The 14701-nt window shown below is 35.0% G+C and overlaps 1 protein-coding gene across 1 annotated transcript in view; it reads right to left on the bottom strand.

Annotated features, from left to right (window-relative positions):
- Positions 1 to 13764, bottom strand: part of LOC142328287 (serpin B4-like) — a 30171-nt gene extending 16407 nt beyond the window's left edge. The window contains exons 1-2 of the mRNA XM_075371991.1: positions 13671 to 13764; positions 4132 to 4250 (exon numbers count right to left, since the gene is read on the bottom strand). Coding sequence (XP_075228106.1) covers positions 4132 to 4250; positions 13671 to 13713 — 162 coding nt within the window. The 5' untranslated portion in view covers positions 13714 to 13764. The remainder of the gene's footprint in view (positions 1 to 4131; positions 4251 to 13670) is intronic.
- Positions 13765 to 14701: the final 937 nt, after the last annotated feature.

Genomic DNA, 14701 nt, shown 5'->3' with positions numbered 1-14701 from the left:
TTAACTGGGTTGGACGTGGTAAACCGATCGATTGGCCTCCACGATCACCCGACTTAATGCCACTAGATTACTTTATTTGGGGCCATATGAAGACGATAGCATATCTACAAAAAGTTAATATTGAAGAAGAGTTACTCATTAAAATACGAAATTAATTTATACAAAACGATCCTGAGATGATACAGAAAGCCACCGGAAATGTTTTACATCGGGCAGATTGCTCCGTACATTGTGAAGGAGGGAATTTCGAAAAATGTATGTAACTAGGTTTGTTATTCTGTTACCATTTATCATTTCATTTATTTTATTTTTTTGTTTTGCTATACAAAAAATAATGTTTATTAGGTACAGAAAGAATAATACGATTTTCTGTCTATTTTTCGTTTGTTTTGCATCAATAAAAAACAGATTTTTACCCACGACGGAACGGAGACGGTTTATGCATTTGGAGTAACAACTTGTGTGTGTATGGCTGTTACCATTTTCTCAAAAACTACTGGACCAATTTCGATGCGGTCTTTGTATTACATAGGTATCACTTACCTAGAGCAGAGTTACAGCGTTCAAGTCCTAGTAAAGCCAGTTATTTTTACACGGATTTGAATACTAGGTCGTGGATACCGGTGTTCTTTGGTGGTTGGGTTTCAATTAACCACACATCTCAGGAATGGTCGAACTGAGAATGTACAAGACTACACACTTCATTTACACTCATACATATCATCCTCATTCATCCTCTGAATAATTATCTAAACGGTAGTTACCGGAGGCTAAACAGGAAAAGAGAGAGGTTCTTAGGTTAGTTTTACGGTTATAAGCTGTCAGAGGGCGCTGCAGTTGATACGTTTCTTCAAAACGGCTTTTGAATGTTTGTAAGTCTTGTAACTTCAGCAAGACTACTTATTTTGTGGATTATTAAATAGTTTGCGCTGGTCAAGTATACTAAACTTTCATCATCAGCTTATAAACGTCCTACTGTTGGGCATAGGCCTACTAATCTTTAAGAAGTAATAAATAAAAAATAAAATTAAAAATTTTAAAAATCACGACGAAAAAACCTTAAAAAAGTGAAATAATTAAATAACTGTACTTTTACCTTATAATCCTCTGTAACATTATGATATTTTTTAAGACAATAAAATTTAAGATTTTGATTAACCATACGTCCCGTACGGGACTATGATGATAACTAAAGCTTATCTGTGCTGGAGACCATCATCACCACCATGTTGCGGAGCTTCAAGAATTTTGATACCATCGCAGGTCGATTCGTGACGAGGGTTCTTCAGGAGAAGGATCGGGAATGAGGGACAGCCCTCTGATGAGCTGCCGTTCGCTCGTGCTTGCACGAGTGGTCGGTAGCGATGAGGCACGGGGACTCTCGAACCCCGAGCGAAAAAGACCGAGTCCCGGTGGGGATGCCCACTCGGGGTATCCCCGTTGGCCCTCAGGGGGTCCCCGAGGCGTTGGCTTAAAGACCGAGTCCCGGCTCCCGGAGTGGGGACCCAGGGACAGCATAGCCGAGCCTGGTGGATCCTACTCTGGGGGTTTGAGGCGGGCGCAAAGTAAGATCTGACTGGCGGATCGGGACGGGGAGGCCCGTTAGAATATAGGACACTCCCTTGGGCTGCGTTATACTCAACTGCAGGATCCGGTTCAGGGGAGAAGGTGAAAAAAAAGCTTATCTATGCAGTCTAAAGGTTACGCACGACGATCAATCAAAATTTTAAATTTTATTGTCTTAAAAACAATTTTACAGAAGATTATAAGGTAAAAATACAGTTATGTAATTATTTCACGATTTTAAGGTTTTTCGTATTGGTTTTTAAACATTTTTAATTTTATTTTTTATTCTTCCTCGGTCCAATTTCTTCTTATGCTCCTCTTATCCTTCTCTGGAAACAGAGATTTTTTGATTAATTTTTTAAATCGGTGTCAATTTAATAAACAGGTTTCTTTGCAGATTTTTTAAAGTTTTACTATCGCTTTCTTCTTCTTTAAACAGACTAGTTTTAATAGTTCTACGGTTATAGAAGTTAAATATTTGTTTTGCTAATCTGTTTTTTAATCGGCATTTGTATAAATGCCCAATAGCACAAGCTAAACGAGCCTTCCGTAAGAAATATAATTTGTTTACATCAAAAATTAATTTAAATGTCAGGAAAAGATTTTTGAAAGTCTATGTTTGGAGCGTCGCTTTATATGGAAGTAAAACTTGGACGATCGGAGTACCTGAGAAGAAAAGATTAGAAGCTTTTAAAATGCGGTGCTATAGGAGAATGTTAAAAATCAGGCGGGTGGTTAAAGTGACAAATGAAGAGGTGTTGCGGCAAATCGATGAAGAAAGAAGCATTTGGAAAAATATAGTTAAAAGAAGAGACAGACTTACAGGCCACATATTAAGGCATCCTGGAATAGTCGCTTTTATATTAGAGGGTCAGGTAGAAGGATACAATTGTATAGGCAGGCATCGTTTGGAATATGTAAAACAAATTGTTAGGGATGTGGGATGTACGGCGTATACCGAAATGAAACGACTAGCACTAGATAGGGAATCTTGGATAGCTGCATCAAACCGGTCAAATGACTGAAGCCAAAAAAGAAATGCTTAGTATTTTACTATTTATTACTACTTGATACTCACGGTTAGATTATGATTTTACGTATTATACATAATACGTATTAATATATACAGAGTGATTCACGAAGAATGTAACAATCATTCAGGACATGTTCACTGGTGAATTTAAAGAGAAAGTTCATATAAAAGTAGGTTTAAATTTTGGTTGTTTATTTTTCTGAAATTTTCAATTCTTTTGATTTTTAATATTGAAAATTTCGTCTCATTTAATACCCAGTTATGATCTATCACATTTTACTATGTTTTGTTTTTAATAAACTTCTAAATTCTTATTTTTGTATTTAGTCTCTGTGGACTTTATTCATTCTATTTTACTCAGAATCAAATTCTCTGCAAGTTTTGTTAAAATCTTTTTTGAGTTTATTATCAATTTAACAAAAGTTATTTTATGGCAAACACAAATAGTGTGTTTTTCGACCTCAATATTTTTGTCTTTTACCTTAAATTTCTCAAAAACTACTAAAAGTACAGATGTGGGATAATTTTTTTCAAATTTTTCAAGCCAGATTTCATATTAAACTACTAAACTTACAGAAGGCGCAGAAATCAGGACAAAATCTTTCGCCAGCTTACACTCACCGAAGCGTTTCCAAACGTATGTTTATATGAACTTTTTCATTTTCACTAGTAGAACATGTCCTGAAAGTTTATTTCGTTCTCTGTAAATCACTTGTATTTACAAAAACGTTACACCATTTTCTGTCATTTTTAAAACATTATATTTTTCTTAATATTATGTACTCACTTATCATCTAATAAAATGTAGTTATAACTCTCACCAAAAGTATTCATAATGTCAAGGAATAATTTTAAAAATAAAATAATTAAAAAAAAAAAAAAAAAATATATATATATATATATATATATATATATATATATACACACACATATAGTGTGTGTGTGTGTGTGTATGTGAGAGGAGACTTTTGGCTTTTGAAGTATGATGTTACAGAAGGATGACAAAGATAAGTTGGATGTAAAAAGTGTCAAACGAGGAGGTATTTAAGAGAGTTAACGAAGAGAGAAGCTTTTTGAAATAATTAAAAAGAAGAAGAGTTCAACTAATAGGATACATTCTTAGGTACTAGAGTCTGTTTAAGAGGCTGATACAAGGACATATGGAAGGAAGAAGTTGTAGGAGAAGGGATTATATTAGGGAAGGCCTGGGTTGGACTTCATAAAATAGATAATGGAGAATATGAACTGTGATTATTACTGGGAGCTAAAGAAAAAGGCTGATAAGCAAGAAGAGTGTGGACAGCTGCTACCAACCAGCCAAGGGCTGTTAACCAAAAAAGAAGATAGTGCGCGCGCGCGCGCATGTGAGTGTGAGTGAGTGGTTAAAACTCAATAAATGAGCCGAAGCAAAAACTTTTCCCACTTGTTTATTACAAATATTATTGACACATATTAACTACGTCATTCCGCTGAATAATCTTTCACGCTTGAGAAAGTACTTTAATTTATTAAAGATTAATTACAAATCTTACTTGTAAAAGTGCTGTTGCCAGTTCATTTGTTCCTTCCCCAACAAAGTTGCTACCATGAGGGAAAGTGGGAGGTAAAATTGTTGCAGCTTCTGATTCAACTTGTAAGAAAGCAACCAGTCCTGAAAATCAAGATTTACAAAGTTATTAAATATATTTTTTACTGGTTTTTTTTATAATTTACTATTAAACTTAATTATGTAAAATAGAACAATGAAGTTGTAAACCGAACGGCAAGTGTCTCGCAGATATCATTTCTTCCGCTCAAAAAACAAAAATTTCTGTAATATAAACAAAACGATACAGATTACATTACATTTCTATTATCAAAATCTGTTATTAATTTAGAATCTTCTTAAAAAAATATATATGTTAAATATGTGTAATAGACATTAGATATACAATAATAGATAATAAACAATGTTTAAGTGTTTCATATAATAAGCAAAAAAAAAAAAAAATTGTTACAAAACTCTTACCAGACCAATTTCATTTATTAATCAATGAATAATCATAAGAATTGTATTATTTTTGTAAATGTGATATGTATTACATATAAATCATTCTCGTCATACCATATTTTTCCTTTTTCTAATAAAAGTAGTATAATGACCTTTAAGAATTTCTGTTTTATTTAACCTTTTTTAATAAAACTATTGTAAACTAATACTTTTATTTTTTTTAAGAAGTGATAGGAATTAAAAAAATTGTTTCATCTTCAGTACTTTCATTTACATAAGAGCATTTACTATTAAAACAAGCTGTAGTATATTTTCTTTTAAATTTTATTATTTCAAGTACATTATTAAGTTTTTGTACGCTATCTAGTACTATCAAGCACTTCTATCTAGCGGCACGATTCGTAAAGGTACATTAAAAACATTAATAAAATGACATATTCGAGTCCCGCGGTTCATCAAATGGAAAAAAACGTTGACTAACAAAATTCGAGGTATTTTTTGAGAGTATTCTTTATTACTAATCTAATTGAACTCCAATATAATGTTTTCACGCTTATTTTTTCCTCCCCCATTTTCATTTCACTGTTAGGTTAGGTCATGTTTAGAAATGTAAACGTAGTTCGTTGACTTCGTCGCCTCTTACTTTCTTTTTCCTGTTTAGCCTCCGGTAACTACCGTTTAGATAATACTTCAGAGGATGAATGAGGATGATATGTATGAGTGTGAATGAAGTGTAGTCTTGTACATTCTCAGTTCGACCATACCTGAGATGTGTGGTTAATTGAAACCCAACCACCAAAGAACACCGGTGTCCACGATCTAGTATTCAAGTCCGTGTAAAAATAGCTGGCTTTACTAGGACTTGAACGCTGTAACTCTCGACTTCCAAATCAGCTGATTTGGGAAGACGCGTTAACCACTAGACCAACCCGGTGGGTTCGTCGCCTCTTACCGTCGAAGTTCTAACGAACTCCGTGATAAGCACGTATAATTATAGTACAAATATAATTGCCAGATGGAGTGGTCAACTTGTAGACCACATTTTTACTTTTTTCTTTATATTTTTTGTTGTTGCTTTACACTCATGTTTCAATCACTTTATTTCAATATTCATCAAAATATGTATTTGTTTTTCTTAAATTTATTTATACATAATATTTTGTTTTTTTCTTTTTTGAAGTCTAGAAATGGATGTGAGGCTTGGGACTGTACTAGGTTCTAAAATTATTTCTAATGAAAAGTTCCTTCCCAACTCTGAAGGATGCAACGCCAGTAATTGAGGCTATAATTGAACAAAACATTTAAGACTGCATCTCTAATGTATACTGACTAAAACCTTGAAATAATTTTTTGAGCCTCTTGTAGGAAATTTAATGAGATTTTTATGATAATGTGCTAGTTCTGATATCAACTTAATAAAAGAGATGAGTTATTAAAATATGTAGTGAAAATGCCAAGATTTGAACATATAACCTTCTCGATGAAAGGTGGAGATACTACCTCTCAGGGTCAGAGTTTGGTTGAGTGTGCAATCTCTAAAAACACATAACTAAAATACTATAGGTTCTATAAATATGTTTTTCATTTATGATTACTTTTTAGAAAACATGGATCATTCTATAATCCAATGAAAGGTTTCACTTAGTCCAAAACATTTCCAATTCTACATAGTTTATTATAACAAATGCTGCTATTGTAACAGCATTAATGTTAACAGCAGGCTAGATAATTTACATTTAAATAAAAAAGGATCAAATCTTTCAAATTTGATGATTAAGTGATTTGATGACAAAAACACACAGAGCTGATAATTAATGGATGAACTCAATATTCGAGGGGTAACCAAAATTAGCTGGAATCGTGTTGCGCTGGAGGAGTTTCGTAATACGCGATTCTCCCGATAGGAGAGCGTTAAGCGACTTTTTTCGTGTAAAATGTGTCAAGTGGCGTCGCCTGGGAAGGTAATGTCTGACCTTTGTGAATTTTTTTATGAAAGCTGTTTCGCCTGCTTCTCGTTTTTTGTCGTTGCGGACTTTAATGAAGATTCGCTTCCTGCTAAATAAAAACGCCCCAGAAATTATGTGATGTTGAAAACGTCTTACAAGGATACTGCTACGGGAAAAACTCAAGTATGTGAGTGGTTTTCGCATTTCAAAATAGGTGAAATGTCGATTGATGACCAACCTCGTTGTGGAGTACTTCAACTTTCCGAACGAACGAATATGTCGATAAAAATTCATACAATTGTACTTGAAGACCAACGACTTACCATTGAAGAAATTGAGAAGTTGTCTGGAGTAACCTGGAGCTCGGTAAAACAAATTTTATCGGAAGATTTGGGGATGAAAAGAGTCGCTGTAAAATTTGTGCCCGACTGCCCAGCAAAAAGCGAATTACCTGGAAGCTTCCCGTTTTTTGAAAGAATAGTCCCAAACCGACCCAGATTTCTTTTCTAAGATCATTACTGGTAATGAATCATGGTTCTATGGTTACGACTCCTAAACCAAACAACAATCAAGCCAGTGGAAGACTGCAACGTCGCCTCGTCCAAAAAAAAAGCTTGTCAAGTAAGTCAAACATCAAGAAAATTTTTCGATGTGTGAGGAATGGTGCATTCGGAATTCTTACAATAAGTTTGGCGCACCCATCCCCCCCCCTCTATCTCTAGAGACAACACTTCGGGTTGTCGAGGAGCTGTTCCCAGTAGCTGAAGCTCTGTGGAATGAGATAGCCCTGGAGCATGAGCAAAGATTCTCCACTGAGACTGGCGGCCAAGCAAATTAGTGCAGATAAGAGTCCGGGGTTGGACAAGGTCCCTGGATCTCTCGTTAAACTAATGGTGACAAGACATTCTTGGGTCATACTGGACGCCTATAATACATCTTTGGAGAGCTGTCGCTTTCCTTCCTGTTGGAAGGAAGAGGGATTGGTCCTGGTGTTAAAGAAGAGAGACATGCTTGGGAGTGGTGTCTCATATCGTCCGATATGCCTGCTCAGCACCCTGGGCAAGCTGTTGGAGAGACTTATCGCTGACAGGCTCTGGTGCGAAGTGGAAGCGAAGGGTGGGCTTTCCCCTGATAAATATGGTTTTGTTAGGCGGAAGTCCACAACTGACGCGTTGAAACGTGTAACTGAATGGGCTAGAGATCGAAGTAGTGGCACAGGGCGTCGACGGAGTATCCCATTAGTGGTCCTCCTAGACGTCAGGAACGCCTTTGGTAGTCTCCAGTGGCCGACGATTATTGATGTGCTGAGAGAGAAGATTATAAGTGGGTATCTCCTTGGCATAATTAACCTACATTGCAGAATGCTTAAAACCCCCCACAGAAGATGGTGAGTTGGTTTTGACGTGTTTGGTGGGGTTCCGCAGGGGTCGGTTCTCGGCCCACTTATGTAGGACCTCACTTTTGATGGGCTTTAGAGACTTCAGTTTGATGGGGACATTGAACTTGTTGTATATGCAGATGATTTGACCCTCCTATTGGCCGGACACACTGAAGCAGAAGTAGAGGAGGTAGCCAATAATGCGGTCCGGCGAATAAGTTATTGGCTTGAGGTAAGAGGACTACAGTTAGCACCTAATAAAACCTCCGTTGTAGCGTTGGTCGGGAGAAGAAGACTGCGAGAAATGCAAATTAATGTTGCTGGGACCAGTATTCCCACGTCGAGGTGCGTTAAGTACCTCGGCGTGTGATTGGAGAGGAGCCGAAACTACAACGTCCACCTTCAGCAGACCTTAGCACGTGCTGAGACAGTTGTTGATAATCTCGGCAAGCTTATGCGTAACCACAAAGGTGCTCGTGCTTCTAGACGACGTATAATACTGACGGTGGCTTCTTCTATCATATTTTATGCCGTCCTTGCGTGAGTACAGGCCCTTGAAAAGAAAAGAAATGTAGATAAAATATCGTCGCTTCAAAGACGTGCTGCATTGAACATTGCGGCCGCATACCGCACGGTTTCAGAAACGCTATTGAGGTCATCTTCCCCCGGTGCGGCTGCGTGGATTGATGCTCCGGCGGGTTTATCTTGGTATGACTAAGACCGAGGCTAAAGATTTACTTCTGGCCGAGTGGCCGAAGGCCTAGAACACCTCACCTACTGGTGTACGGACGCGTAAATTAATTCCGAGAATAGCTGAATGGGTGCAGAGAGGACTGTGTGAGGTAAATTTTGTATATAACGCAAGTTTGGACATGACGAATTTGAAGCCTACCTGCATCGATTTGGCAGGAGAGCGTCTCCTCTATGCAGGTACTGCGATCTTGAGGATAGCGTTGAGCACACCATCTACCAATGCCAGCGGTGGGATGTGGTCAGACAAAATGTCGGGCGGGTTAAGCTGGCTTTCTCCGGAAGAAACAGTTCCATACATGTTGACAGGAAAAGCGGAATGGGACAAGGTAGTACACCTAGCAGCTAGTATCCTGAAAACTAAAGCGAGAGAAGCTAGAGAATGGGATAGAGCCTGATTTAGGACCGAGATCTGTAAGAGGACTGAAGATCACCAGTAAGGAATCATAGTTCCATCAAAAGACCTGAGACTCAAGCGAAGAAAGTGACTTGAAGATGAAGGTGAAGGGGCGAAGGACAGCCCCCTGTGGAGCCGTCGTGCGTCTGCACTTGTGCGGATGGGCGATGGTGATGAAGCACGGGGACTCTGGACCCCTGGACCCTAAAGGCACCTCCTGGGCCCGCGCAATGCTTAAACTGCAGGACCGACCCCGGAGGAGGAGAAACGGTGAGATATGAGTTTTAGTCGGTAGGGTGCGGGTACACATAGACTCTTAATAACATCTAGCCGAACCTGTGCGAGTCCGACACTTCCCCATTTATGGGGGGTGCGTAAATGGCATTTCTCATGCTCATCTATAACAAAAAAAGAAAAGAAAGAAAACGTTACACTCAGTCAGTCATTCATTAATCGAACATCATTGCGCAGAACATTGCACTAGGATTTAAAAATGTTTCCTTACAAAATCCAATTAGCCCATTAAATGAACTCGAACGATTACGTATAACTCCCGGAATTCTTCCTGCAATTTATAACTCTGACGATCCCTTTTTGCCTAATTTGTGGATGAGTGAAGAAGCCCATTTCCACCTTAGTGGCTAAGTCAAAAACAAAATGCTCGTTTTTGGGGTACTCTCCCTCTCTTTTTTTGTTTTTACTCCGGAACCACCGTTAGATATTACTTCAGGGGATGATATGTACGAATATAAATGAATTGTACTAGTGTCTTTCGCCAAAGAACACCGGTGTCTACAATATAGTATTCAAATCCGTATAAAAGTAACTGCCTTTATTAGGATTTGAACCTTAGAACTCTCGACTTCGAAATCAGCTGATTTGCGATGACTTTTGGGGTTCTGTCAATCCCCAAGTTACACATGAACGTCCTTTACAGCCACAAAAGTTATGGCGTGGTGTGCTATTTCTCAATAAAGAATCATCGGGCCGTATTTTTATTCTTTTTTTTTTAAGAAAATGTTGTTTCGATGACAGTGAATAGAGTTAGATATCAGGAAATGCTTGAGGAAGTTTCATTCCGAAACAGGCTTGGTTTCAGCAAGATGGACCAGCAGAACCAGAATGGAGTTCTTTAGGTCAAAATTTGGAAATCGAATAATTTCGATAAATTTAGATTTTTGTTGGCCTCCAAGGTAACCGGATTTTACGGATCCTGATTTTTTCTTTGGGGTTATTTGAAAGTGAAAGTTTACGTAAATAAGTCACAAAATTTAGAAGAGCTGAAAAACAACGTTTGAGCCGAATTAGCGGCAATATCAGAAGAAACAAAGGTTTTAACTATGTAAAATTTATTAAAAAGTGCCTAGATTTGTGAACGCTTCAGTGGTCAGCATTTAAAAGATATTATTTTTAAAACCTAATACAGTAAATCATGTTTTGACTGAAATTTAATTTAAAGATTTAAAAATAAAATAGTTTTGAGTTATTTGTAATATTTTATTTAAAAACAAAAAGTTGAGAAGTTACTTTTGGCCCATTCTGTACATAGGAATTATTTTTTTTATTCACTTTCCAACGGTGTTAAATTTAATTATAGAGGGGTTCAATTTAAATGATAATTACAGAGTTTTTTTAGTGAATTTGTGTGTCCTTCCAATAAGAAGAAAATGTTTCTTGTATGAAACAGGAACATTATTAATTTTAAATCAGCAGTTAAGCGGATGATTTTTTCTATTTTATTCATTTTATTTACTGGTCCTTTTGAATATTTTGTTAGTTTTTGAGCCCATTTTAAGTACGAATTATTTTTAATCGACCCAAAAAATGAGGAACTCAATTAGAATCGTAATTACTTTTTTCTTATGTAAGTTTATTATATATAATGCTTTGAGAAAATACTTAAAGCATTTTTGTGACATTCAAAAAAATTACTGAAAAAAATACGCTCAGTAATGATCTCCTTATGTTGTCGTTGAATTATGGATTCCTTTTACTTTCCCATCTAGATAGGGCTATAGCAGAGCTATAGCTCTAGAAGTTAAGTTTACATCGTTAAGTTTTCAATTTCAAAGGTCAAAGGGATGAGGCTATAAACCAAGGTTACCCTCAGTATCTCAAGGTTTCACCTAATTAAGGTCATATTTTTCTTAGGCACATTTGTTAACAGTTAAAAAATTTTTCAAAATCGCACAGGTTAATATACAGTCATGACTGTATAAGTATTTTAACAATTGACATTACTTCAATTTTTTATGTTAATTGTAATATTTTATCTCTTGATGATTGTTTTGAAATAAACCGAAAAATCTCGAGTCACGCTTAATTTGCTGGTAAGGTGGATTTTCATTTTTAATAATTTATTAAATATATCAGCGGTAACCATGTTTGAGAAATTGATTTTAAAATAAGTTATGTGTGTGATGCAAATTTTCCCACTTCCGACGTAAAACAAAAAACAAAGCCGTCATCAGAAACAACCCACAGTTGTCAGTTTTATTTTATTTCTTTTACTGTTTAGCCTCCGGAACCACCGCAAGGTATTACTTCAGAGAATGAATGACGAAGATATGTATGAATGTAAATGAAGTGTAGTCTTGCACAGTCTCAGGTCAATCCTATTAAAGGCAGTAACTTTTATACGGATTTTAATACTAAATCGTGCGTACCGGTGTTTTTTGGTGGTTGGGTTTTCAATTAACCACACATCTCAGGAATGGTCGACCTGAGTACACTTCATTTATATTCGTACATATCATCCTCTGAAGTAATACCTTGCGGTTGTTCCGGAGGTAAAATAAAAAATAAAAATACAAAGTAGCTTTTTTTAGGTTTATCCATATTTTAAATAAAAATTACCTTCAAAAAATAAAAAAAAGATGTATAAAATTAAAAAAATATAATTATATTTTATTTAATTTTGACTTTTTGTGTCGACGCCAGTTCGTAAGTTATTGTAGTTTTGTTTTTTATTTATTTATTTATTTTATCTAAATTTTGCGCAGATATCTGAGACGGAACTAGATATTTTTTTTAAATTGTTTTTTTAATTTTTCAAGCGTTGGTTTTATTGTATAAAAAAATACTTCATTGCCGAGCGTGAATAAATAATTTTAAATTAATCTTATATACGAATAAAATTTGAATGTTTTTAATGAAATTTTAATTTTATTGTAAATCTTTCTTACAAGTTAAATTGTTGAATATTGGGGTAGTTAAACCCGTCATCGCAAAATCAGCTGATTTTCAAAGTCGAAAGTTTTAAGATTCCAGTCCTTGCAAAGGCAGTTGCTTTTACATGGATTTGAATGCTAGATTATGAATACCGGTATTCTTTGGTGGTTGGGTTTCAACTAAACACACATTTCAGGTGTAGACGACCTGAGTCTGTTCAAGACTATACATTTAGCCCGGTACATTTATACTTTCACGCCAGACTGTCAACAGTCTGCAGTGGCATAATGTCAACTGTAGTACTCTGCAGAGTACTACAGTTAACAGGGCATAAACAGACCGAGCATATAATGAAAGACCGGGCATAAACAGGTAAGGTCATTAGCTCGGTAGAAATTGGTAGCGTATGAAAAGATGTCATACCCGGCACGTAAATATTAAATAAGTAAATAATAGAATATTGTGTAATTCACACAAATATTATTAATCTGAAATAAATTAATTAAAAAATATTTTGAAACTAAGATTGTGTAGTTTTCTCTCTTTACTTCCTTGTTCGAAGTAAAGGAAGTATTGTGATCGCGAAAAATCTCGGTTTTCAGATTTCAACGGAAATATCCATTTTGACCATCCCTGAATCCATTTTGACTAGTTTCGGGATAACATCTGTTCTTACTTATGTATCTCGCTTAATTCAAAAACGATTAGTCGTAGGATGTTGAAATTTTTAATTTAGGACTGTTGTAACATCTAGTTGTCATTTACCCTTTTGATTGCAATTGACTTAACCAAAAAAGCCCAAAATCCAAACAATTTGGATTTTGGACTTTTTGTTAACTCCAATAATAAACCCTCATTGAGAGCTTTTCAACGATATATCATAAGTGGTACTTATTTTCATTGCTTACAGAGTTGTAAACAAATAAAATTTTTATTAAAGAAATATTTGGAAATTACGCAGGTACATCGGTTCGAATCCGAATTCATTTCCTTTTTTTAATTTAAATATATTTATACCTGTTTATAAAAAAAATTACAAGAAATAATAATTCAATAATAACAATAAAAAAAATAAATATGAAAAAAATCAAAGTTATTAGTGAAAAAAAATTTTATATACTTTCATTTAAAAAAAAAAATGTGTATATGTAATTTAATAGGCATACAAGGAAGTAATGTAGTGTCTACATTAGATTTTTAATATCAATTAACGTAGTAAGTACTAAAACTCTAGATTTTAATATATTAAGTTATTAAATTAAAAAACAATAAATTAATTTTAATGAATTATTATAATGTAAAATATAAAAACTTAATGAATAATCTAAATTAATAAGGAATAGAATGAATTTTATTCTAATTTTTTTTTTTAATTTTGTCACATATAAACGAACCGTTATGTTATGTTAATTAAAAATATATTATTCTCAACAACTCACCTATTGCGCACGTGATACAAAGACGTAGGTGTTGGATACCCATCTTGTTGAGAATTACCTCGATCAGGTCACTTGCAATCCTGTTTTAAAGTCGTACTCCCGCTTGTTTGCGGTTTTATTAACGTCTACCGACCAGTTTAACAAAATATTTTTAGCTCAATCTATCCGATAATACTGAATACGTATGAATTAATTAAAATTGAAAATTTTAACCATTATTTGAAAATTTTCTTTTTTCACTGTACGTAATAAAATTTCTGTTGTGTGATTTATTATTAATTTATTTAGATTACTTCTTTAAAAGTTATGTTAAATTATCTGGAGTTTTAATAGATTTTATTTGTCGTCTAATTTTTTATTACTTAATTTTTTCACTTCGGATAACACTGAAAAGAAAATCAATCGTGTATTTAAAAACAATATGTAGTTCTTTTGCGTAATGAATTTACGTACATTTATTTTCATTCCAATATTGTGGCTTGGAAGAGATTTAATTATGGCGAATATAAGTAATGAAACTTATATTACCCACCTTATGATTTACCCACCATCTCTATAATATAGAACAAGAATTCGTAAAAAAAAAGTTTCTCTTAACCTCTCTTATTTCAACTTTTAACTTGAACCGCTAAATCAATCAATCAGCGGAAAGTCGGATACACGATACTTCTTTTTTTCTGATTAGCCTCCGGAACCAACGTACGGTATTACTTCAGCGGATGAATGAGGATAATATCTATAAATGTAAATGAACTGTAGTCTTCAACAGTCTCAGATCGACTATTCCTAAGATGTGTGGTTAATTGAAACCCAACCACCAAAAAACACCGGTATCTACGATCTGGTATTCAAATCCTTATAAAAGTAAGTACCTTTACTAGGATTTGAACCATAGAACACTCGAGTTCGAAATCAGCTTATTTGCGATGACGAGTTCATCACTAGACCAACTCGGTGGTAGATACACGATCCTAGCAAACTATCGAGTTTATAAATCAGTTTGTATAGAGGAGATTTCTATTCTCGGTTTA

The sequence above is a fragment of the Lycorma delicatula genome, chromosome 7 (assembly GCF_047948215.1).
Source record: "Lycorma delicatula isolate Av1 chromosome 7, ASM4794821v1, whole genome shotgun sequence".
In the NCBI taxonomy this organism is placed as follows: Eukaryota; Metazoa; Arthropoda; class Insecta; order Hemiptera; family Fulgoridae; genus Lycorma; species Lycorma delicatula.
This window is presented reverse-complemented; position numbering and strand designations above follow the sequence as displayed.